At 39.8% G+C, this 25906-nt stretch overlaps 1 protein-coding gene across 1 annotated transcript in view; it reads right to left on the bottom strand.

Annotated features, from left to right (window-relative positions):
• Positions 1-25906, bottom strand: part of slco3a1 (solute carrier organic anion transporter family, member 3A1) — a 48839-nt gene that overhangs the window by 9439 nt on the left and 13494 nt on the right. Inside the window, exons 3-4 of the mRNA XM_036149981.1 lie at positions 604-702; positions 253-516 (exon numbers count right to left, since the gene is read on the bottom strand). Of these exons, the coding sequence (XP_036005874.1) occupies positions 253-516; positions 604-702 (363 nt within the window). The remainder of the gene's footprint in view (positions 1-252; positions 517-603; positions 703-25906) is intronic.

Genomic DNA, 25906 nt, shown 5'->3' with positions numbered 1-25906 from the left:
TCAACTCGTGTGCCGAATACGATGCATGTTGTGATTTTTGCTTAGAAGAAAAGTGACCACAGGCATCCTTTTCCTTTATGTTTATGATTATGTACCGCCTCGTGTTGGTCTGCCACGCCCCAAAATTCCTCTAAAGTACAATCAAAATAAGAGAACTTTGAAAAGGGCCCGTTTGAAGCCCTCACCGCACTGTATGCATTTTACATGGCTTATACGGGAATCAATGCCATCCATGCAGCACTGCAGGCTCACCTCTCAGCTGCTGACAGCAGGTGGGGCTGTTGGCAGCCTCATGGCTGAGCACAACTCCATTGCTGGGCTTCGGAGTCTCATACTCTTGGCTGAGAGACGGAGGAAGCATGACCTGCTCGCTCTCGGCGCCCTCATCCCTTTCCCTCGTCGGCAGCGAGTGAGGGAAGCCGAACATCAGGAGAGCCGAGAAGAACAGTAAGGCACCGCACAGCAGGAAGCCCGCCCACCAGGCCCCGATCCACCGCGGGTCGTCTGGAGTGATGGCTGCGGCGAGAGGCACAGATTGAGTCAATGAGGCGTTCAGAGAGAGAAACAGAAAACAAAATGTGACGATGGGACAAGTGAGCGCACTGGTGTTAATGAAGATGAAGTCCACATAGAATTTGGTGCAGACGGATCCGAGGATGAAGCCACAGGCAGGTCCGAACACCAGCGTAGAGAAGAGGATTCCTGCAAAGGGACAAGTATAAACTTAGATTACGTATTTAACAAACTTAATAAATAAATAACCACAGTGGTTGTATATTTGTTGTGGTGTTTATGGCTTTAAAATGTTGCTTCCTACGCACAGCAAACCACAGCACCCAACCACGTATGTGTTAGGTGAAAAAAAATCTAAATGTTCTTGCTGTAATACATTCATTTACTTTATATCTTACACTACTGACATTTATGACAAATACAGATGCATCTAAATAAATTAGAATTTAATCTTTCACGTGATGCCCTTCAGGAATTCAACAGAAGAAAATGTTTTTTTATTCATGCCACAGGGTATAGACAAAGCTTGTGTTTCTGTTGATTTCAATGATCAAGGTTTACAGGTAAGGAAAATCAAAAAAAGAACTTTTTGTGAATTTTCATTTTACACAAGAACAACAAATAAGGATTTTTAACACAATCATAGAGACGTCTGCGGGAATGAAAGACGTCCAGCAGGTCATTGCTATAGAAGGTTGCTAAGCGCACAGTGCTAGAGCCAAGCACATTAGTGTAAAGTTAAGTGGAAGGAAGACGATCACAGAAAAATATGGACCAGCAACTGGGATGCAGGGATAAACACAGCCAAGAGTGAATAGTGAAGCAAAACCCACTCAAGAGTTCACTGAGATTAACAAACTGTGGCATTGCTTGTGTGAAGCCTCTCCTAAACCAGAGATGACATCAGAAGCGCCTAGCCTGGGCGAAGGTGACTGAATTGCTGCTTGTTGGCCCGAAATCATCTTTCAGATGAAAATAAATTGTACATTTAATTTGGAATTGTACTGAATTTGGAATTCAGTACACTTTCTGAGAAGTTACCTTTGGATTTCCATAAGCTGTAAGCCATAATTACCAGAATTAGGAGAAATAAATGCCTGAACTATATCACTGTGTGTAATAAAAGTTTCACCTTTTGAATTACTGCAATAAATCAGCTCAGCAATGGTGTTCTGATCAATTCAGGTGAACCTGCTCATTGTTTGGAACAGGGCTACGCAACATATGGTGAATATATTGTCATGGCAATATCAGTGTGCATATTGCAAAAAGTGCAGTAATTGTTGCCAAATATATTCCAAGTGTTATGAAGTTACAGTTTTTTTTTACAGTAATGTAATATTTAGCCGGGTGGAAAGAGTTTAAGGGCAGCAGATGTTCACGCTGGACACAAATGACGCTGCCCAAAATGCAAAAGGCCACAGAAGTGATGGAAGCACAGCAAAAAAGAGAGGAAAGAAGAAAATAAGCACATATTGCACTGCAAAAACAGATCTAAAAATAAGTAAAATGTTCTTAAAATTTGTGCTTTTGTCCTAGATTTGAGCAGGTAAAAAAGATCATCTGCCAATGGAATGAGTATTTTGACCCCTAAAATAACATAATTAGACATTCTGCACTTGAAATAAGATGATGGAGATGAGTTGTTCCTATTTTAAGTGCAAAAATCTCATTACATTGGCAGATCATCTTATTTACCTGCTCAAATCAAGGACAGATACACTAATTTGAGGAAAATATTACTTATTTTTAGTTGTGTTTTTGCAGTGTGCAACCGGTATCATATCAATTTATAACATCGTGCAGCCCTAGTATAGACCTTCCCCCTCAAATATCACAAAATCTGCTAAAGAACAACTTGATGTTGATGTCAGAGCTCAGGATGTAGTGTTGAACCAGCCTTCAAACTCCCTTGGTTATAACACAGCATCCCTTTAATTCATACACACAAGACCAGTACATGCCATTCTAATCTCACAACATGTCACATCCTGAAGCCAGAATTATGAGTTTGCTGCTTAGTTAAGTGTTGCCTTATTTTTTTTTTTTTAAGCGCCCCTTTTGTAGGCAGTAAAGTGAGTAGCAAAACTGCAACACTGGGAACCATTTCCGTTGTCGCCGGAATCAGATCAGCCACCTTAAAAAACCACAAGGCCGGTGTAGCAGGGGTCGCGGTGATGCTTGCATGCTTTCATTCCCCTCAAACCTGCACCGAATGCTCGGACCAATCAGAAGTAAGCCCCAGTCAGGAAGAAACAGACACAGCTGATGACAGGAAGGGTCTCCTTATCGGCGCCAGCGGCCAGTTGGAGAGGAAATTTCTGAGCTTGATTCGAAGTTCTAATTGCAGCGGGCCGCGTGCCTGGACCTGTGACTCAGACAGCAGGAAGATAATGCAGAGTGGGAGCTCAATTTGAGAGGCAAAATCTTTTCTCCCTGGGTCTGACTCCTGCGATATGCGACAACGTACAGTGAGACTTTCCTTTAGAGGGCCGGGAGATGTCTAGCACACAGAGGCCGGTTGGCCGGTGACCGCCGTTCTCAACGTCTGATTCCAGAGGCGGCCACTTAACGAAAGGACGGAAACGGTGACTAAGCTTGGCGTTGCTCCGCCGGTGCCGAGAGTAAACTCAACAGTCTCCTTCCTGCCTTGACCACCCACTTAGGAAGGGAGGCGACGCAGACACACAAAACGTGGCCTCAATCACATCGTGGTTCAATTTACAAATGCAGGAAGTGACTCACGGAATCGTGAGGCGGAGCTCGGTAGCAACGCAGCGCTGCAAGCAGCTCGACTGAGAGGAAAAGAACAGGGATGGGACCACTTGTGTTTCAGTTGCAGTTTCTCAAGAAAAGAATACGTTTTCCGTCGAGAAGCGAAACCGGCACTGAAACGAGGGCGCACAGGACGCATCCCGTCCCGGTCCCTACCTCCTTCCTCTGGTGGCGTCTGTGAGTCTGCGACATGGACGAGATGTATAAATCTCATTTACAAAAGCAACGTAGGCCTCAAATCAAACCAGTTAACCTCCTGAGAAACTCTGAGGCCCAGAAGAGCACAGATGCGCAGGAAAGCATTGTTGTGGCTTAAAAGGTGGAGTGTTGACTGGAAACAGAAGAAAGCGCAGTTTAGCGCAGCCCACAGTGTGACAGCCATATTTGCCTGTGGTGTTGCAAATGAGGTTGGTGCGCTGCGTTTCCTTAGAAACCGAGTGTTGTCTGCCGGCGCCAACAACATCACAATTGCTTTCACCGCGGGGAAACCTCAAGGAGGAAATTCAGTTAGACAAAAAAGAAAAGAAAAAAAGAAAAAAAGAAAAATCACCTTCAGGGAGGTTAAGGCCCAGCTAAACCGCACATTAGCACCCACTGTGAGGAGAAATGTTTCCACTGAGACCCACACTAAGACCAACACACGGTTGCTTTCAGGTAGACCTACACTGGCTGATCACATCGTCCCTCTACATGAGGAGCTTTGCATCTTAAAGTTACTATCAGTTTTTGGCCTTTTTGGCAAAATAAAACTAGACTTAGACAACTTTATTTGTCATTTTGTATGCACAGAGTGCGTACAGATCGAAACTATCTTGTAAACTTAAAGTTGGTGCGAATCGTTATCCCATGAACTTAATCTTCAAGCAAAACAAAAAGTAATATGGCTTTCGCGTTCTAACCCCTCCCACCTGCCCCCCCAAAGTCTAACCAAAGTTACAAACTAAAATGTTTCCCAAATGTTGTAAAACTGCATAGACATACAGACGTTACCTCAATTAGGAGCGCAATCTGATTCTGAGCAAGAAGTTCCTCTTCTGTCTTCTTCTGTCTTTTTTTGTGAGGCAGACAGCCTGTCTACTTTTAAAACAAGAATTTCCTTTTTTTTTGATAAAAGGTTTAGTTAAGAGTGACTTAAATAATCCTGAACTGTCTTTATGCTGCTATAGTATTCAGGTGCTGGAGTACCTACAGACTTTTTATTTATTGCTGCCATTATTTTGTACTCTGTCTCTTGCTCAGCCTTTGTTTTGTTTATTTGTTCCCATAGATAGTGTGCTTGGGCTGGTGCTTCGGCTCTTGGCTGTCTCTCTTTCCTTAAAGGCCCCATTAGTGGAATGGGGCTTTTTTTTAACTTTGTGTGCTCCTTTTGCCCCAGATTGTACTCTTGGTCTGGTGTTTCTTTGTTTAGCCGTGTCTCTTTCCTGGATGGAGCCACTAAATAAACTATTGTTGCCATTTACTTATAATAATATCCCTTTTTTCCCATAAAGTGTGCTCATGGCCCGGTGGAATGGATCTACTTTAAGTACATGGTACATCTGTTAATGTGCTCTTTTTTTTTTTTTTAGCTAACCCACTTGGCAGCATGGAGCCATTAACATAGCTAATGCTGCTATTAACTTTGTGTTGCCTCAGCATTCTTTCAGTAGAAGGTACCTCTGGCCCAGTGGTTCTGTGTTTGGCTGCCTCTCTTACCTGGAGTGGTTCACTGCTGGGGATATTACCATTATATTTGCGTACTGTCTTAGTCTGTCTTTCCTACAGACACCCCACTAAACCTAGAGATTCTTTTGTCTAGTTGTGTCTCTTTCCTTTATGGAACTATTCATCAGGCCACCGCTTCCGTTAATTCTCCACGCGTTTCATGTTGTTTTTTTGACATGGGGAATACTCCAAGGCAATGATTCTGAGTTTAATTCGTCACCTTCTTGGAAGAGTCATAGACTGAATATTGCTGCCAACACCTTTTTTGCACTCTCCTGCTTTTTTTTTTTTTTAAAGTCTTAAAAAGTTCTCCTAGCTCAGTGCTTCTGTGCTTTTCATTGACCCCCTCCGGTCCTCTAAACTCCCAGCCCGTCGAAGCAGATGTCTGCTCATACTGAACCTAGTTTTGCTGTAGGTTTCCTCCCATTATGCTCATGTTGGCCTGGGTATCTGTAGATGGGTCACTTTTTACCTATCGGTGTTATATGACCAGCTGCGTTTGAGTTAAAATTAACTGATTAAAATTAAATATACGTAATAGGGTCGGAAATTATCATATGAATAGCTACCCTTGGAATTAACTTCATGGATCAGAATTTTGGTTCAAATTGTATTTTAAATAAATTGCTATGAATTGTTTGTCTTGTCAGATGCCTTAAGATATAATTAGCTGAGAAGCTGTGGTTTTATATGTAGCTAAACTAATTAGGGAAGTCTAATAAAATGGAGTCAAACCCAAATGAACATCTTCATGCGTGTAACAGGTAATTGATCGGACTCTCATTGTCAACAGATCTCCTTCTATTGGACACGATATGATTCCCCATGCTGCGGTTAAACTTCTCTAATCGTTTTCAATAAAGATTTGGGAACCAACATCCTTAACTGAAAATTCCCACCAGAGTTATTTATAGTTTGTGGCTAAGCTATAAACTAATTTTCTCTGGGTTGTAAATCTGCCTCTGCATGAATCCCCCCCCCCAAACAAATGTTTCTACCCTGTGATCCTCATGCTTCTGATTTTATTCCCTAAAGGCCTCCGCTGTTCTTGTCCACAATTTACCGACTGAACGACTACCTGTGCCTGTACATGCTGTGGAGGGACGCATTTTATGTTTTTTTAAAAGCAGGATTAAACAGGCAGTAAGGAAATCTAGATTAAGCCCATTAAATCTCCATGAGGGACAACACGGAGCGGGCTGTAATCTTTGCCATGCGCAGCTTTCCCAAGCAACCTCCAAATCCCCCTTTTTTCCCTTCCAGCGGTCCTGATACAAGATAAGAACAAAACAAACTAATTTGTTTATGCTGTACTTTGCTCGAGCCTTTTAGTACGCTGTGAATTATGGTCTCAGGGGAGGATGTCAGAAGTAATTCAATAACAAAGCTTGGATCTTGAGTTTTTGTCTCTCTCTAATTTACTTAGGAACTAGTGGAAATGGCTGCAGAGCCACTGTGCACGAGGCCTGTGCTCTCCAAGATATTAATTAACCAGCAGATGGATCACAGAGCCCCTGCACTGCAGCTAAAAAGGGAGTTTAGAGTAAACATTAAACATTCACATTCAAGAAACTCCATCAGGCTTTCATAATCATTCACGCGGAACATTAAAGCGCAGATTTCGGTGTAAGAAAAGATCATAATTGTGCCGGATGAAGCCCAGAGAGGCCAATTTTATACATTTAAAACAAGGATCTCTCCAAAACTACCCACACTTGTAAATGAAAATCTTTTTATCCAAGTTTAAGGTTTGAAACGACAAGTCGGCACAGTGAAAAGGTTGAAAAGAAATGCCACCCAACTCTCAGGTTCATTTTCTGCTCTCAGGGCACAAAGGGAATTCCTCCTTCTCCTCTGTTAATCCTGCTCAAGTTGGCTCTCTAATCCTCTGAGCCAAATAGGAGCCGAGAGATGAAGTAATGTGGACTGCCAGACAGCAGCTTGTGTCACTTTCACATCCGTGGCCAGTTTGAAATTGAGAGTGAGCTAAATGATTACTGAAGATAAACCCAGGAGCCAGCGTCTCAGCCTCTCATCCTCCCTGGAGCCTGAACACAAGTTCGGTCACATAATCAATAATAGGCAGCAAGGGAAAGGTCTCCCGGGTCAGAGTGACAGAATTAAGCTGGTGTAAGATACGTTTAGAGTTACTTTTAACGTTAAATACCATGACTGCCTTACAGCAGTTCATGAAGATGATTTCAAACAGGAATTAGGTTTTACAGCTCAAACGTAGTGAGATGGAGAGCCATTATCGGCAATTCCAGTATAATAACAACAGTCAAGTCTTTTCACCTCTGTAATAATCAATATAATTTAGTTTGTCGCACAAATATGTAAGCATGCATTGGAAGGTTAAAGAAACTACTTATTCACAATTAAATATCATTTACAGCCTGAAGTTAACTAGTCTAAATAATTCATTTAGAAATTGATTGTTTGGTTTTAAAGTAAAAAAAAACAACAACTTGTTCTCATTTCCATTTCTTTTGCTTTTCAGTGGTTTAAATTAAACATCCCTCATTGAACCCCATAGATAGTGATACAAGTATGTGTCACTTTAAATCTCACAGACTTTCCAAATGAACTTTCCTTGTGAGCATCCAGTCCTCCAAAATGTCAGGTTTTATTAAAATGTCTGCGGCATTTATTTTTTTTACAGTAAGTAAATATCATTAGCTGATTGTTGTCAAAACACAGCAGGAATTTGGTAATTTAATCACCATCTATGTAAAGTTTTCATACAGATTTACATTAATATGGGTTAATGTGCGAGAAATGCTACAGGATAACTGGAGTTAGTAAAAAAAATAGTCATTCTTCTTAAAAAAAACATTTCATCAATAGGAAATTTGTCTTTATGAGAAAACTGCTACATGGTTCTAAAAATAAATCAAAAGATTATATCATCACAGGTGCAATTTAAGCACCGATCCCATTTTTACACACATCTATACATTAATTGGATTTTAATGTATTTGCTTTACATTTCAATGGCATATGAGGACAGCCGGCTTGGAGGAAGTAACCATCAAGCATTATTATTCTGCAGATCTCATACTGTAAGAAACATAAAGTCATTTCCAGCTAAATCGGGCTTCCTTGAATTGTTCTCAACACCTCAAAAATTGTGTGGCATTGTGCAGTGAAAACACAAGGGTTTGTCATTAGTACAATAACAAAAGTACTATCTAAAATGTTCACATATGTAAGTACAACAAGTAATATTTTTTTGTATCAAATTATTTCTGTGTACACAAAAATGCATTAACTTCTATCGCTGCAAACTGAACTTTCAACATCTCCTTTTACATTTTTGTTTGTTTGATGGTTTTTGATGTTTCCTGGTGATGTTACACAAAGCGGCTTGTGTTTTAAATATCAACCTAACTTTTTAAGGTAGACGGAAAGGCTTGGCTTCTTGCTAAAGGAATGATGGCTTAGCTTTGACCAATGACATTACCTGTTTCTGTATGACAGTGACATGCTTTGAACAGTTACAAAAAAATTGGAGACACAAATGACACATTTCACTGTGAGCACTTTAAAAAGCCTTTTGCTCAACCTTTGCTTGGTTGCTCACAAATGTGTCACCTCCAAAAAAAGAAGGTAAAGCTTATATAATTAGCTACTTCTGGTCTAAGCAAAACCCCAAATATAGCCTGCGAGAAAATAATGTGTGGACTAATGAGAGTCAACTAGACTGGGGAAGAAGAAGAAAAAGGGTGAAGTGGCCTAAATATCAAGCAATCTGTTAATGTCATTTCCTGATTCAGTTAAATTGAAGAAGAAGCCCTCATATATGAAAGATAGACTAGCTTTCTAATGGCTGAATGCTGCATAAAGTGGACACAGACAAACAATAAGCTGCAGGACACCAGTTCTCCTTACAAATGTATAACATTTCTTCAACTTAAAAGGTAAAATGTGTTACACAAAAATTGTAACTTGACAATTGTGAGTCTTTAACTGTACAAATCCAAGGATTTTTCTGAGGAGTGTATGTGTGAAAATTAGACTTCACATTTTAGTACCTGAAAGCTAGTCCACCATTTCCTAATCTTTCCTTCAATCATGTTATTGTCCTCTACAAGTAATAAGAAAATGGCTTCTGTATGTAAAATATATATAATTGCTGTCATCACAGTGTTGAAGAAAAATAAGACGTGGTTTTTGTTAACCTTTAGGAAGACGTTTCAGCAAAGTCTTATTATTTACTGACAGCAATTGATAAAATTGTTATCTCAGTTTTCTCTACATATATTTCTCATCTATAAACATGTTCTGACGGCACCACCTAAGTGTTGAATGTCATTAAATGGATTTATTTAAAACCAACAATTCCACCCTGTGAAAAACAGGAAACATGACACTACCTGACAGGATATGCACTAATATAGTCTAAAAATAATAAAAAGACGAGTGGCTTTCAAAGGTTTACGCAGAAGTGCTAATACACCAGGTTTGCAATGAGATGTATATCCCGTTTACCAGAAAAGAAAAACATTTTAGTAGTAATTTAAAAAAATGGTGCAATAAACATTTTAACTGTGTGGACAGTTTTCTGTTCAATAAACTGTGCTTAATTGTACACACCTTTAAACTAAAACATTTTTGAAGAGCCTTTTGATTTTATTCCAACATCAGTTGTAGTGAATCTGACAAACCAGACAAAACATTTACCTTTCCTAGTAAAATCTTCCAGGGATTAGCAAATTTGCACCTGTTAAGTAAAGTTATAATTTGCTGAGAGGTTACAGAGGACCTAAAACGTCCTGTTTTCTACATATGGCAGGAAAAAAGGAATGGGGTTTCTAGAACAAAAGTTTGTTTTTATTTCATCAAATATCTCTAGACCTGGATAAAGACTAAAACCTTGAGAAAGAAAGCAGCTCGGTCTGATAAATCCAAACTTGAACTTTAGGACAATTTCAAAATGTAAGTTTGACACAAAATGAATGGTACCACTTCACAACAAGGCTCCCTTTATGGAGGCTTATAAATGGTTTGTACATGTTATTAATTAATCTGTAAACACTTTATAAACCATTAATAACTGTTTATTATGCATTAATAAAGGATGAGAAAGACATACAAAGATACAAAACTGACCAGTTTCTTGCCAAATAGTGAGCCAAATCTATATTTGGCTAAAACACTGTATTGTGTTTTATCACGGCATTATAAACATCCACAACTATCAAACTTAGCCTTATTGTAAAGTGTACACCATAACACAAAGAAGAACATTACATGGTACAGAACTATGTTTGCACATGCTTCTTGAGCTTACAAGGTTATAATATGGACTGAAATATTTATCATAGCAACTCTAGATGAATTATATACAATTTGAAACGTTTTACCCAAATGTCAGAGCCAACAGCGTTAGACAGAAACTTTCACCAAAGAAAGCAAAGCCTCTACATGCTGAAGTGGCTTTACAATCAATGTTAACACCACTCATCAAAGAAAGTAATTTTTCCCCCCATCTGAATATTTCAAAAGTACTTTTAGAAGGTTCTTAGTCCTCTGAAAACTATGAACTCCAACATGTAAATGATGGTGTTTTCATTGGTAAAATAAAGTATCTTCAGCTTGACTGTGAAATCTTTAATGATTTTTTTTCTTCATAAGTCTTTGACTCATGGGATGGGAATAATCAAAATAATAATAATAACAAAAAGAAGTCCATAGGTTTGCTGTATCCTGGGATAACCCCATTGAGCGCACAGTCATGACCTAAATAACACGCCAAAAGCTTATCGCAGGCTGCTCAACTCACATTCAAATGCCATTGCATCAGGATCATCCGACATTAACTTCCGCTTACGTCAAATCGTCTAAAATTTCAAACCGGCCCTTCGCACACGGAAAGCCATAATCTGACACTAAAATAATGCCCCCTTCCACACTGCCATGTGAACCAGACCAGATAGGGGTTGGAGCAGTTTCACTGATGCCATATGGTCAGTGAATGAAAACTGCAGCCAGAGGACATGTTTAATGCTATTAGCCTTCTGACCCCCGAGGATGAGCAGTGGGGTTACTGCAGAACAAAGGCCATCATGCACTTGGCTAAAACACAGACCTTCAGCAAGTCCTTTTTCCTAAACAAACTGATAATACACTGCACTTTGTCTCAGTTTACGCCCACACAGGTTGAGGCTAGATATTAGAGCTTGGAGCAGGGCAACATGGGTGATTTCATTAGGGTATTTTAGCAACACGGCTGCTGATGGTAACCTATAAGACTCCTACTAATGGAATAGTTCAAAAGATGTTTCTGATTTTCAGTGTCCAGCTGAGAAGGAATACGTCAAGATTTAATATCCTTCTTTAATATTTAGCAAAACTCAATCCTGATGGAAATAAACATCTGAATCTCTGTTTTTTTTTTGTCCAACCGCTCTCCCATTTTAACAAGATTCTCATAATATAACCTTGTGAGATCTACCCATTTATAGAGTAATCCAAGTTTAACATGCTGATGTTAGCTTGCTATTAGCCAGCCTACTTACTCAAACATCAGAAAAATACGTGCCGCTCGTTTAATTTTGACAAACTGCAAGGAAGAGAATGGATGGATGATGGAGACAGCAATGAATGAATGAATGAATGAATGGTCAGTGAACAAAATGATAAAGGCATGAAGGTAGGTAGGGATAGATTTTTAGAAGGATGAATGGAGCGATGTTTAGATGATGAATGAATGAATGACCAGATGGATGGATAATAAACGCATGTATAGATGGATGGATGGACAGATGCAAGGATGGATGGATAATGAACTAACAGATAAATGTAGAGATGGCTGCAAATATAGACGGACTGACATTCTATTTTTTTTTTTAATTATTATTTCTGCAGGGTTTTTGCCTAAGAGTACACTGCTCAGTTATGGGGGGGGGGGGGGGGGGAGTTTTTCGTCAGATCTGAAGTTATGATTATTTACTATGATCAGAAAATGGATTCGGAAACAAAATACACTCGCTGAACCCAAAGAAAAAACAATAGACGGCTCTAATATGAGTGCGTAACATACGTACAGAGTAAGAATTAAGGCTGGGAACTTATGGTGCGGATAGTGCTCAGCTTTGTTCGTATAATGCTTTCATTCAGCATAAGTACTACTCACATGCAGTTGGTTCAAATAACCCTTGAGGACTGGCACAGCGGATGACATTTGCGTCACAAAAGCCTTGCAGTCTAGTTGAGGAAACCATAAATTCGCTTTAAGAAGCAAAAAAAAAAAAGGATCCTCTTTGCCAAATAAATCTTTGTCCTAGTTTATAATGCATTGGCTGTGACAGCTGTGCTGTCTAAATCCTATAAATGACAATGCAGAGAAAACGCTTTAGGTAAAAAAATAAAAAACTTGTGGTGGGATAAAAAAAGAGAAACGAAAGAGCCCGTCACAGATATAAATGCTTTTCTAATCTCAAAATCAACATTTTAGGAAGTGGACTACAGCCCCCGTACGTACATTGAAGAAGAGAAATCCGGTTTGAGCACCTTTACTTACTGTGTCTATATATATGCTAATTGTTCATTCTGAAAATAATTTGATCTAAAAAAAAAAGGAATGTGAGAAAAAACGTTGTCTGCGAAATAAATGTTTTAACATTTACTACTACACCTGTCTTTGTAAATGCTTCTCAAATTTTTTATGCAACTCAAACTAATTTAAACAAATTCATGTCAATTTAAGATACAAAACTGAGGGAATTATCTGCAGATAAAAAGTTTTTAATGTTCTTATTAAACGTTGCAGAAGGAAGCGTGCCTTGGGGGTTTCCAATCTATATGCTGGCAGCTCAAAATGAAAAGAATGAGTTGAATCACATATTTGCAATCACCTTAACCTCACAGGTCAATGCCAATCAGACACTTTAATCTGACATTAATCTCTAATTCCAATTAGCCTTGTGACATAAAAGCAGTCCAGGAACCGGTTAGAGTCCTCAATAACCTAAATGGGTCCAGCATTAGATTCCACTGACCTAAGTTAATTAGTGTCTGGTGCCAGAAATGAAACCTAACTGCCTAAGTAATGTAACGACCGTTGTTATTAACCAGACATTACTTCCAGATGTATAACTCATTTCTGTTCACTGCTTCTAAAACTCCTCGCTACCAGATTTTCTTTGCTTGCAAGGCGATAGATTTTCAACTGATACGCTACTTCAGGCGACAACTGCAGTCATAACAGTAATGATGACTTTACTGAGTCATAAGGTAACACGTTGAGGCTGGGCATGTTTCCAAAAAGAGCCGTGGTGCGACACTGGAATCTCCGAGGTCTTAGCCACACAGCCAAGTGTGCGTATGCCGGGTCGAGCGAGGACGAGAGACATGAAGCGACGGTCGACGGAGGGTCGACGGAGGGTCGGTGTGTGTGTGTAGGGAGGGGGGGGGGCTGATGTAGCAGAGCAAAGCCGGGCCACACAGTGAGCTGTTTGTAACCATCTTCAGATGTCGGAAGAGATACGGAGGCCCACACAGCCTCCTTTGTGGGGTGGCCGTGTTGGTGGGATGAAGGCAGAGGGTAAAACATCAGAGCAGGCTACTGGTGGAGAGCTGCAGCTGCTCTATTGGGAGACGAAGAGCAGGAAGAGGTTTGAGACTGTTTGACAGCAGCTGGTAACAGCTTCCTCTGCAGGTGGTTTGGCCTAATTATCAGGATAGAGATGCCAGAAGCCTTTTTTTTCCTCCTCTTTTCCCAGAATGAGAGAAGTGGGCTCATAAAATGCAACTGATTGTACACCATCATGTCTGGCTCAAATAAAACGGTGCAGAAACTGTGCTGCATCCTGGGGGGAAAGAGTTTAAGTGGAGTCAGTGCTGAAGAGCAGAAAATTGACTTATTTTTACAAAGAAAAATTTTTTTTTTTACTAGTTGTTTTAATAAATACCAAAGTATGTGTTGTAATTGAACTTTTTCCCATTTTGTCACATAACAACTGCAAAATTCCAAGAATTTCATTGAGATTTTATATGACAGAACAACGCAAAGCAGTTAATCATTTTTGAAGTGGAGAGAAAATGATGAATGGTTTTCACATTGTTAACAATAAAAAAAATCTGAAATGTGTGGCCTCTTTTTCTGTTTTGTGCCCCCCTTAGACAATACTTTATGGAACCACCATTTCTGCGAGTCTTTTGGGATATGTTTTTACCAGCTTTGCACAACTAGACAGTAAACGTTTTGGTCATTGTATTTTGTAAAACTGGGCTAAAGCTGAGTAAGACTGGATAAAAAAGCATCTGGAAAAATAAATCTCATATAAAATGGGATTTTCCCTTTATTATTCTGAGGTCTAAACCTTTGCATTGTAGCTCTGGCTGTATGTTTAGGGTTAAAATCAACCTAATGGGACTTGTTATGGCTCTCTCCACCTGAGCTGTGGATCTCTGGAGCTCCTCCAGAGTAACTGTGTTCCTCTTGGCTGATTCTCTGATTAATGCAGTTTAGATGGAGGGCCATGTGTTAGCAGCTTTGGCGATCTCCAAGTGGATATATTAGTTTCTACTAGAAAGTCTGTATATTAAGTATATCTACTGTATATAAAGTAAAACGACAAGAGGATCATAAACAGTTTTGTTTGGTCATAGTACTTGACAAATGGTCTTCATAGCTATTGTCTACTTTTTTTTACTTTCATATACTAATCTAGACTACATTCAAAGGTGAATGACATTTTAATTTGTATGTCAAATTACAATATCATCCTGCTTTATATTCATACTATGTCCTAAAATCTTACAGTGTGAATTTTGAGCAAGAAGGAACAGATGTTTGTTTGTTTGATTTTTCTAAACGTAATGTTAAGCATCATTGGGATGTCTGAGCTCTTGTGTGTTGTTTTGTCTCCCAGCAAATACACAGACTTCCAATCCTATCTCTCCAAGTAGATTTGTTCAGAAATCTGTGTAATTACAGTATTTGTTGACGTACAAAGAGTTATACAATACAATGGTATATTTGATAGTGCATTTTAAACTGTTATTGCTGGACGTGGGACTTGGTTTTACCTCACAAGCAGCAAAAATGGAAGTAAATGGTAAGAGATAAGTGGGACAAACACACCCTGAGGGTGCGTATCAGTGAGTAGAAGCTAACTCCCTTTCTTTAAAAACTAATTAGCACAGTGCCTGACATGGAGTTATCTTTAGAAGTAATGGAGCTGTTGGCCGGCTATGACGAAAATACAATAACTCATGAGAGCAGTGAAAAAGTAATAGGCATGTTACAATCAAGCTTTTTATGTCATTTTAGACTGATACAGGCATGGATACTCAGTGGCATATTAATGTTAACGTGCTCTGAAAAATAAAATACTGTAATATGCTGTTGACAGCAACAGCGTTTCTCCAGGCCAAGACATACCAAACCATCCAATCCGATGGAAAGATCCCTACAGATTTTTTTGTCCTGACGTGCTGGCTGCATAAAGACTTCCTCTACAGACCACCGGACTCGCGAGATCAAAAATTCAGACGAGAGTATGTACTGCAGCTTCCGGAAATTCTGTCAGCATAAACAAGCCGGGCAGTAAACGTAAAGCTGCAGTTGCTGCTTGAACAAGCTTAAGAGAAGATCGCCGTTTCACTTTCTTAAATATTTGCTTTACTTCTGAGCTCCTACCATGGCTAAGTACACTGTTTATTGATTTGTTGAGCTGAGTTTTCCAGGACGAACCAGGCTGGAAATCCTGTACCGTTTTACGTTACGGTTCGGAGATTTTATATGGAACTTTCCACAAAGAAAGGAAAAATACAAAAAAGTCAATTGTTGGTCTCATTAAATAAACTAACAATGTAATCTGACATCACGCTAACAAAAAGGAAGAAATTATTTCATAATTTTCAGATAGATTCTCTTAAACTATTGTCATTTATTAATAATCCATCAGCATATTGTACAATCTTAATTTGGAAAAACAGGGGATCATCAAAATACAATTCCAATGAAAGTCAATAAATATAATTTGTATTACTACTTAGCCCCAAAAGGTTATGAGTGTAATCAAACACTTTATCATATAGGGTAAAACATACATTAAAATAAATGTATTATATTGCATATAGGTAAATACAATGAGACTCAGTTATTTATATCTGCTACCATGTTTTTATCAGAGTCTATTCAATTAGGTGCTCTTACGTTCAACACAATACTGATATGAGGCTTAACTGCTGAACATGCTGCCAGTAATCCAGGAGGCCTACAGAGCTCTTAAAGACTATCCAATCAATTAGGTCTGGTGTTTGAAGTGGATAAATACTGTAGCTTTCTTAGAATGTTACTGTTGTTTTAGTTGTAGTGTCAGAAAAGTCAGATCAGAGACTTCAAACTGTAGCTTTCTTAGAAATTTCCTGTATGTTTGTTAATGTATGAAATAATTCTAGTGAAGGATATTCCTTTGTTTTTTCCTGTGTATGGCTGTAATGATTTTCTGTTCATGTACAGCACTTTGAATGTCTTGTTACTGAAAAGTGCTATATAAATAAACTTATTTAAAAACCTTACCTTTACCTTACCTTTACCTTACATAAATACAGCGTACATGTGCACCTGTTAAAAATCAAGGGGCCTTTTTAATAAGTAGTTGTGTCTATGGAAGATCACCAGAACATCAGAGAAGTCCGTGTTTGTTTCAAACTCTAAACATGTGCAAAGGTGACTGATGGTTGTTTCCTTGACAGCGGCAACAGCCAAACAACTGTCTGTTTTTGTTGCTACAGCTTCCTGATGTGGCTGGGTTTATGATCTATTTCCTCCCACCCTTATCCCACGGCTCCTCCTTCAATGGATGACATGAAAAAAAAAAATCCCCTTTTTAATCAGCAGTGAGAGAGCCTGACCCAGATTGCTTCAAGAAGGCTGTCTGGCAAAGTAAGGTTTATAGGCTACATGAATTTGTGACAAAGACGAAAAGGTGTCAAATGCATGCGCGGGCAAAAAAGGGAAACTACACAGAGCAACTTTCAGGCTTTTCAGCCTGCATTGGATCACTGCAGATGGCAAGCAGAGTATTAACAAACTTGGCAACGGCCAGAAGCTTTCACATCTAGTTTAATAGGCTGTGATGATATGACCAGAGGGCGTCATAATTGCCATCTGTGATGATCCAGATCATACAGAGGTCTAACCTATTTAGAGCTCACACACTTTTTCGGTGTCCTGATGGCCCAACTAATAATCAAGGACTCGTCACACCAGAAAAGCAGGCTCTGGGTAACAGGCAGCTATTTAGGTTAAAACACATCCATCAAAATAAGCTACTCAGTTAGCAGTACTGTGACCTATTTGATCTTGCTTGAAATTAAAAAGTAGCATAATCATCTGGGAATAGGTAAAATAGTGCAGATGCAACAGGTACTTATGACGAACTGAGGACAAGGCGTGTCTGGTAACATTTGGAAAGTTGTGTTGAGTCAGAAACATATACCCAGCCTAAGCATCAATGGACTACCAAACGGCTCCCAAAGCAGGGATTCAGGGAGTTACATTTTATTATTTTTAGAGATTAGATTAGATTCAACTTTATTGTCATTACAAGAGATCCACATAATTAAAATGTAACACTTGCATAAACTACAAAAATATGCTATGTATTAACCTTGCAGTTAGTAAACCCTGTTCTCGCCCCTGCCAGGAAGAAACTAGCTTGCTCCTACAGAGGTTCCTTGACTGCATCCAGGGTAAAAAAAACTTAGTGTCTGGCGATGTAACAAAATCATTTAAGACCTGCTGAACAAATTCTATATGAAGACATTATGGACTAAAACTGAGATTTTTAAATCAAAGACATGTTATGACTCTTTAAGATTCTGCAAAGACAAAATTTGTTTCTAGAAATCCTTGCTTCAACCACGACAATTTCCCAGAAAGATTACAAAAAAATTACACAATTCTAAAAGGGTGATGCCAAAATCCCTCTTTTGAAAGTTATTGATATTGTAGTGCGACTCACCCATTAAACTATTTAGATCTTTTTTTTGCTCAATTACTCATAACTTATTAATCACTGTCTCTCCTTAAACTACAATTAGTTGTATCTGTGACATCCCATGTTGTTTGTGTGTGATATTTTTTCCAAAGAAAATACATGGAAATAGCTTAAATGCCATAAACCACATGGTTATAAACACAATCATCACTGAATTATTTCCACAGTAAACAACAAAAGATCTGTTGTGAAGAAAAACAACATTCAGTCTAACAAAACTACACGGCTTACATTTCAGGATGAGAGATATAAGGCTATATAACGTTTTCATGACACTCCGAGACAATATTACTCTAAATAATTAAGGTAAACTAGATCATGCATATGTTCATTTGCTTCCCTTCGTGATATGATTTCTACCATATGGCCCACGCCTACTGAATACACTCAGACAAATAAAAAAGCGCTGAAGAAGAACCACCATGGTTAGTATGCTTGGGTAGCATCATTCTGGGTGAAAAGTTAAGGGAGTTATATGTTGCAATTGGATTAAAATTAAGGGTCTATCTCACAGCTTTATAGTAGTTATGAACTGCATTTGATCATATCTAGCTAAAAAAGTTTAATATTAAGACCTGAACTGGATAATTCTACACTGATTGGAGACTCCTGAAAATACGGTTTCAAATAAATGAAACCTTTATTGTATTTGGGCAAACACAAATAGGAGTATTTTCCAAATAAATAAATTTTCTTCAATAGATTACGCTATGTCAAAAAGGCACAGTTTATAACCATCTTTTTAAAAAAAAGAGAATATTCCTTACACTATTAGTGTTGTTTTTGGTGGAAATGCTATGCATGGAAACGGGGAGGAAAAACTGCTAAAGCTATCCTTTTTTAAAAATAACCTCTCCATTTAAAGAACATTGCTCAATTCTTTTGCATTTTTGGGTAAAGTTATTAGGAGCGACAGTGGAGGCTCTAGAGAGCCACATGAGGCTCTGGGGTCGCAGGTTGCAGACAGCATCTTGGCAGCTATCGTGAGCTATCATGAGCTTTAACTCATGAAATAGCAGAAACCACTTTCTCATACAAAAAGTGACAGTTTTATTTGCTGTAACCTGATGTTTAGGCCCAAATGACGCCACATTAAACCTTTACAGTTGTAATATGTTTCTCTTGCATCTCTTTTCCTAAACCTTTTTGTGGCACTAGTGAACTTTATTTCAAAGAAGGCAGACAGAGAACAAGGCTGAGAGAGAGAGAGGTGGAAGACATGCGGCAAAGGTCCACGGGCAGGGAGTCGAACCCAGGACTGAGGCCTCTGTACATGGGTCATACCCGTGCGCCACCACCTCGCCGTCTGGCCTCTAACTGACCCCCCACCCGCCCCCCAATGACAACAGATTTACAAAAGAGGAACAGTTCTGACAGCTGCCCACTGGGTAAGATACTGAGAACTAATAAGTACTCCACAGAGCCTCAGTTAAAAAAATGCATGATTCTAGGTTTATCACAACAGAGAGCTCTCAGCAATTCCCTCCTTCTGTTCAAATTTTATGAGCTTTTCACTTAGAATAAGTTGTGAATCAATCAGTGACATTCTTCACAACACGAGACGGCTCTGAAGTGTGCAGACTCCCCCGGCTTCACATTATGCCAGCCTTTTTTCCCCCCCCCTCTCTCCGAGTCTTCTGCATGATGAGATATGGTGTTAGGGGGATAATTAGGAATTAGCTCTCGGATAGCATTTTCTCCACCAGCTGCACGCCTAATAATCTGATGCTCGCTGCCTTCTTTCACCTCCAACACTCAGCCGAAAATGTAACCAAGCCGAGTGAACGCGGCCGGCCTCGCAATCCAGGCACGCAGCTCAGCGCGAGCACCTCCGGGTCACTCGGCTCGCAGAGCAGCAGATCGCGACGGAAACGCAAAGCCCACACTGTACAACGCGACGCACACGAGCCGCGGGCGTTTGACGAGCGTTTGCCGCGTCGCCATTCATCATCTTACGATAAACCGCGCCGGTGTTTGCTAGGAAAACTCAGCACGCAGCTTATGGCGGGGACGGAAAAACCCGTTTAGGATCTAATCCTTCAAGATGACATTAACATGCTCCGAGTTTAAGTAGCTTATATAAAAGCCCTGCTGCAGCAAATGCTCGGGAGTCGGAGCATTTCAGCAGGAATGTTGACAAGACTCTCGAGGAAGGGATCGGTTTTCCAGTCAAACCCAGGCCTGCAGGGCTAAAAGCAACAAGAGATGAAGAAACGTGTCAGAGAATTTGTTCAGCGTGCGAGCTTCGGAAATAGAGACTACCTTTTGGTGGAAAGGCGCCACTAAGGCCTGAAAACGTTAATCAGTTCACCGGGATTTGAGGGAATTCACTCCCTGCTGCTGTCTTGATGCATACTGTGAATGTTGTCTTTTCCTGGCGAGGGAACTATAATCATGATTACCTACCCATTTTTTTTTTTTTTTTTGTCAAAACATTGTGTTTTTATACAAACCCTGTCATTGTCCGCTTATTAAACAAAGTAGATGGGTTGGCATTAGTTTGACAACACTCCCGCAGCTCAGCAGCCTATAAGTGGGCGAAGTGCTTTAGTCCTTTGACTGACAGCTGAATTGGAGCGAAAACGCATTTGGAAGTTAACGAAGACATGTTTGTGTGTAAGAAAATGAAATCTAACTTTTAACGCGTTGAAATGTAGACAGATTGCCAGTAAGGACTATAGCTTGTTGGGGGGCTCTGAGGCTTAACAGATGCAGGCTGATGAACCTGAAACAAACACCCAGAATGTTAAACACCTTCATGCAGATTCATGGAGGATGTCCTGGTTTTCCACCAGCTGTTGGACGTTGGCCTTACCTGCACCAAAGGGTTACGGTGGAGCTAGTTTGGGGGCTTTTGTGACACATGCATTGTGTAAATTGGAGGGGAACTGAATATATATATTGTATTACTGTATCAAATAACTGAATTTAAATTAAACTAGTTCTCATAAGTTACCATGGTTGAAACGGTTGTGTAAATCCACCAAACGGAAAGCTGCACGATGGATCGCCTTTCCGCCGTTTCCTCCGCACGCAGTCTTAGCAATGAGAGACCGCAGCACATTGATCCTCAAAGCAACACAGGGTATGCTTGGACCGACTTGTCCTCAATTTATACTAAGAAAGGCCGCATTTGCAGCATGTTTGGTGTTTTAATCTTTATGTTTAGATTTTGTCAAATTACCACATTCGGACTTCACTGTACCTCGTTGGGATTTTATGTGATAGATCAACACATGGCAAAAAATTATTATTATTTTACATTATTATTAAAAAAGAAATCATAGTCTGAAAAGTGTGACATGTATTTGCATCCATCTTCGTCAATTCGATACTTTGTAGGACGCGGGCTGCGATAACAGCTGCGAGTGCTTTTGCAGATGTTCCTATCGCCGTTGCGCAGTTTGCACATCGAGCCGTTTCCCCATTCTTCTTTGCAAAACAGCCCGAGCTCAGACAGACTGGCTGGAGAGCATCTGTGAGGAGCAGTTTTAAAGCCTTGCTTCAGATTCTTGCATACCTTTAGGTGTGAACTTTGACTGCGTCATTCTAAAGCATGAGGTTGCTTTGACCTCAGCCATTTCAGGTGAAGCGCTGGCTGTACAGTATGTCCGGGGTTTCCAGGTTTTCTATAAGGATTTTCATGTAGCGTTGCCATCATTTCTTCACCACTTCGATTCACGGTGGGGACTCTGTATTCAGAGCGATGTGACATTTTAGTTTTCCTCCAAACATAGTGTTTTGCAGGTAAACCAATAGGTTTCATTTAGGTCTCCTCTGACCACAGCGCCGTCTTTCACACGCTTGCTTTGTGTTCTTCGATGCATATGCAAGACTTCTTAGGGCTACTTATGGTTCCTTTTAGACGATGGACTGAATGAGACTCCTCAAGCGATCCAAAGCCAGAGAAATGATTTGAGAAGTGAACCGATGATGGTGCCTCATGCACGTTTCCCTGGTGGAATGGTTTGTGTTGGTGTGTCACATAAGCTCCCAATGAAATCCATTGAAGTTTCTAATTGTACAAATTGAATCTTGAAAATGCAAAAAAAAAAAAAAAAGTTTAAAGGGTTTGTCCAAGCCACCAGATTAGTATACCTTTTTTTGTGCCTTCAGTAACACCATTTCAACAATAAAGCTTATTTCAATGCAAGCAGTACCCAGGTGACATCAACTACCAGACATCCCATAACACACACATGGTTTAGAAATTAAGACTAACCTGTTTTTTTTCCCTCCCACCTACAACTCTCAGGATAGTTTGATAAGTTTGAATACTTGGCAGCATGCCATAAGCCAGTATTTTGTTATTTTAACTGACAGTAGAGGGAGAAAAATATGCAAATCGGGAGTTTGACGGAATTCACGAGAGAACAGTGTGTAGGAGAGAAGTAAACAGAGACTCAAAATCAAATTATGTAACACCATTATGACTATTTTCATACTGGATGTTTTAAATCCGCACCAAGTGATATGCATCAGCGTACGTAAGGTATACTTATACTTTTTATTCTCTGTTGGGGAGGGAAAAAAGTTGAGAAAACTGACGATATGCCCTCTAACCACTTTGGCATGCTACATCGATGATTGTAAAAAAAAAAAAAAAAAAAAGCATTTATGTGTACAAACCCTGTGCGGGTTTACATGTCTGATGCTACAGGCGCCACATAGTTTACATTACAGTTTGATGAGGGAATCCCATGCTGCTTAAAAGCTTTTAAAACCAAGAGACGCCCCTGGGTTAGGTTTGTGCTCTGCGACACAGTACGTGCGCCTCTAAAACCTGGGATGTGCGTCCTGGCCTGCGTATTTATGTAGTCAGGGGGTCCCGTGGGAAGAGCCAGAATTAGCTGTGGGTAGCGAAAGGTCATGCAGCAGGGCCAGTGGAGAGGGATCCAGTTGACGCAACATGTCCAACAATAATCATTTCCTTTACCCTGTGATTTAGTGCCAGCATCTAAAAGCGGGAGACAAAATCCAAACAACGCTGGAGCATGGCTCCTCCTTTCAAAGTGCAACAGGGCAGAAGTTTCTCTCTGACAAGGAAATATATCCCTTCTAAAACAAGAGGGTCCAAAAACGACCCAGACGATGACAGCGAGGGTAATCAGGTTCCTCTGAGGAGTCGCAGCGGACCTCGCCGGCGTCTCAGACACGCTCAGTAGAGAAGGCGCCATTAAAAACAGGCGGCCTCGGGAGGAGTTGTTTTTCACAGGCCTGTGTGGTATGCATGTGTGCCTCGACCCACTGCGGCCCACCTTGTGGCTGGCTGGTTGGCATTCCTGGCTCGCTCTGTAATTATGGCTCTTCTCCAGAGCGCTCTGCTCTTGTCTGATCTGCTCTCTCTCCCCGACCACCACCAATGCACACTTACAGCAGTCAACTCCCCACTATTCACCTTGATATTTGGATGGGAATACGACTTTAAGAATAGGTAGTTGCCGAGTGGAAATGACTTTAGTAAATGGGGCCCGCGGCGAAAAAGGAAACAAAACAACACCATTAGTCAGTAAACAGAGCTACCGGTGATATTTTTGACTTTACTTTTGAAAGTTACAATGATGTGAAACTTGAAAAACAGATAAACCCTTTAAAATCAAATGTGTCCATACTGATACAAGTATTTCTGAGCCCTAAATCTTCACCCAGGTTTTTTTTCCCCTTTCAAACACTATAAAAGTGACAAATCCTCTTTAAGTGTGCCATGTGTTTACATAAAAAATGCATCTAGTTTTTGTGTAATAATAACATGATGATTGAATTTTGGTGTCGTTTAAGAGACGTACTGGTTTGGTTTAAACATTTCCTTGACCTTTTTTTTTTTTTTTTTTTTTAGGATTTATGAAACAGAAATATAACCTTGGGACCAAAAACCATGAGACTGCTGGAGTGCCAGGACATACACTTTCTTTAATAACTGTCTTAGTTTATTAGTCTTTAATAGTTTGAGGATCAATTTTACTTGCCTGGAAAATAAATAAATTAGCATCTTGTTCTTCTTTAATGGGCTCTTGAAAGAGCTTAAAAGATTGGATATGGAACATGAGAGTCTAACCAGATGCATTGTTGGTCTAAACAAATGTTGATATTCCTTTTTTTATTTTCAGTTGTTTGTGTTTTGCTCTTTTGTGCTATTGTCATATGGTAGCCACATAATCCTAAAAAGCCTTATGTAAATGGTAAATGGCTTGTACTTGTATAGTTATATAGTCATTCATGCACACATTCACACCTGATGGCGGTGAGCCATGTTTGTAGCCCTGGGGCACACTGACAGATCAGTATCTGTTATGATGCAACAAAAGTATGAGAAAAAAAGTTGTTTGGTTAAAAGCATTCACTGAACATTTTTTTTAAAAAGCTTAATTCTCTGACCAATAGTTCTTGTTCTAGGCTTTAAACAGTTGAAAAAATGCACAAAAATAGTTTAGCATAAAACCAAAATAAATTAGAATTCTCTTTTTGTCAGTTTCATAAAAAAAGAAAAATCTAAAACAAAAAGAAATGTTGGAGCTATTCCATCTGCTAACATGTGCCGATCATGTCAAGTCAATGATCATGAGTCCAATGAAGGAGAGAGTTTGACTGGTGCTGAAGTCTGGTTTTGTATCGGCATTCTACATTTCCCTTCGGTCTTGAGTGGCTACATTACCTTGAGGCGACTTTTTCAGGCCAAACAACATATTGCTGTGAGAAACCAAAGTGGATATAGACTGACAAGAGTTTAAACAGCCTGACAGACCGTGTCTTTGAGATAACATTTTGACAGATAAGGGATGACATTTTAACAATTTGAGATAACATTTTAAATAAGTGCTGGCTTTTTAAGAGTGCTTTTGATTCTCTGGGTCTGGTCTGCGCTACGACTTAAGACAACATTTAACTTCTGACTTCCTCTTATTCATGGGTCAAATTGCTCAAAAACCAGTGCGGTGCTGAGTAATGGTGTTGAAATTCATGCAACTATGAGACTGTGATGTACTCACTTTTTTCTTTCATATAATTTTTCATCTTTGGACACATAACTATAACGAGCCAGAAGCCCCAACCTCATTGAAAGGGAAACACTGTAAAACCAATGATCCATGTTGTTTTGAGAAATGCCTTTGACTGTTTCCTCTTGTATGTCTCAAACCTGGTATAGTAGAAGAGTCTACGTGTCTCAAAGCATGTTGACGCAAACTGTCAATGGTAACAAAGGAAATTACTCATGCTGTTTGCAACTTTTGTAAGAGATGTGCATCAGGGTAAGGTTTTCAGGCTGAAAACGTGTTCAGTTTCTCTCATTTCTATTTGACAGTGTTTGCAGACCCCTTGCTTTATCACATTTCCTCAGAAACCTTTTAGAGGTGAGGCTGAAATTACTTTTGGCAGCCTTGCTGTTTTACACATGAAATATGAGACCAGATCAGAGAAAAATCTTCAAGGAACATGGAAATATTTAGCCACGACAAACGATCAACAATCAGAATACATCAACTGTTTATGAAAGAGAATCTCTCAGAACTTCAAGACAATCTGCTCCATTCATGCAGTCGAAGGCACATGACGGGCCTGCAGCAGAAGGATTAGGACGATCAGCTGAGCGAGACTCAATACCACATTGTTCCTCACAGTTCACCGCTTGTTTTTTCCCCTCCAACCCTCGCTGCAGCTTATCAGAGGAGCCAGAACCAAATCTCTCCCCACTTATGCCTGCCAAACTTCAATCACCCCACAGCCCACTTCCCAACATTTAAAACTGTTAACAAGCCACAAAACCGCGGCGCAAAAGACGTCTGAAAACGTCCAGCTTCGAATGCAGACCCGCTGCTCTCTAAAAAAAAAAAAAAAACTTGTGTTCGGGACGATTGAAGACAAAGACGGGCAATTAGGTGAATCTGCTCTGGGCTTTAGAT

This window comes from Fundulus heteroclitus, chromosome 2 (genome assembly GCF_011125445.2).
Source record: "Fundulus heteroclitus isolate FHET01 chromosome 2, MU-UCD_Fhet_4.1, whole genome shotgun sequence".
In the NCBI taxonomy this organism is placed as follows: Eukaryota; Metazoa; Chordata; class Actinopteri; order Cyprinodontiformes; family Fundulidae; genus Fundulus; species Fundulus heteroclitus.
The sequence above is the reverse complement of the archived record's forward strand: the minus strand, read 5'-3'. Positions and strand labels throughout refer to the sequence as shown.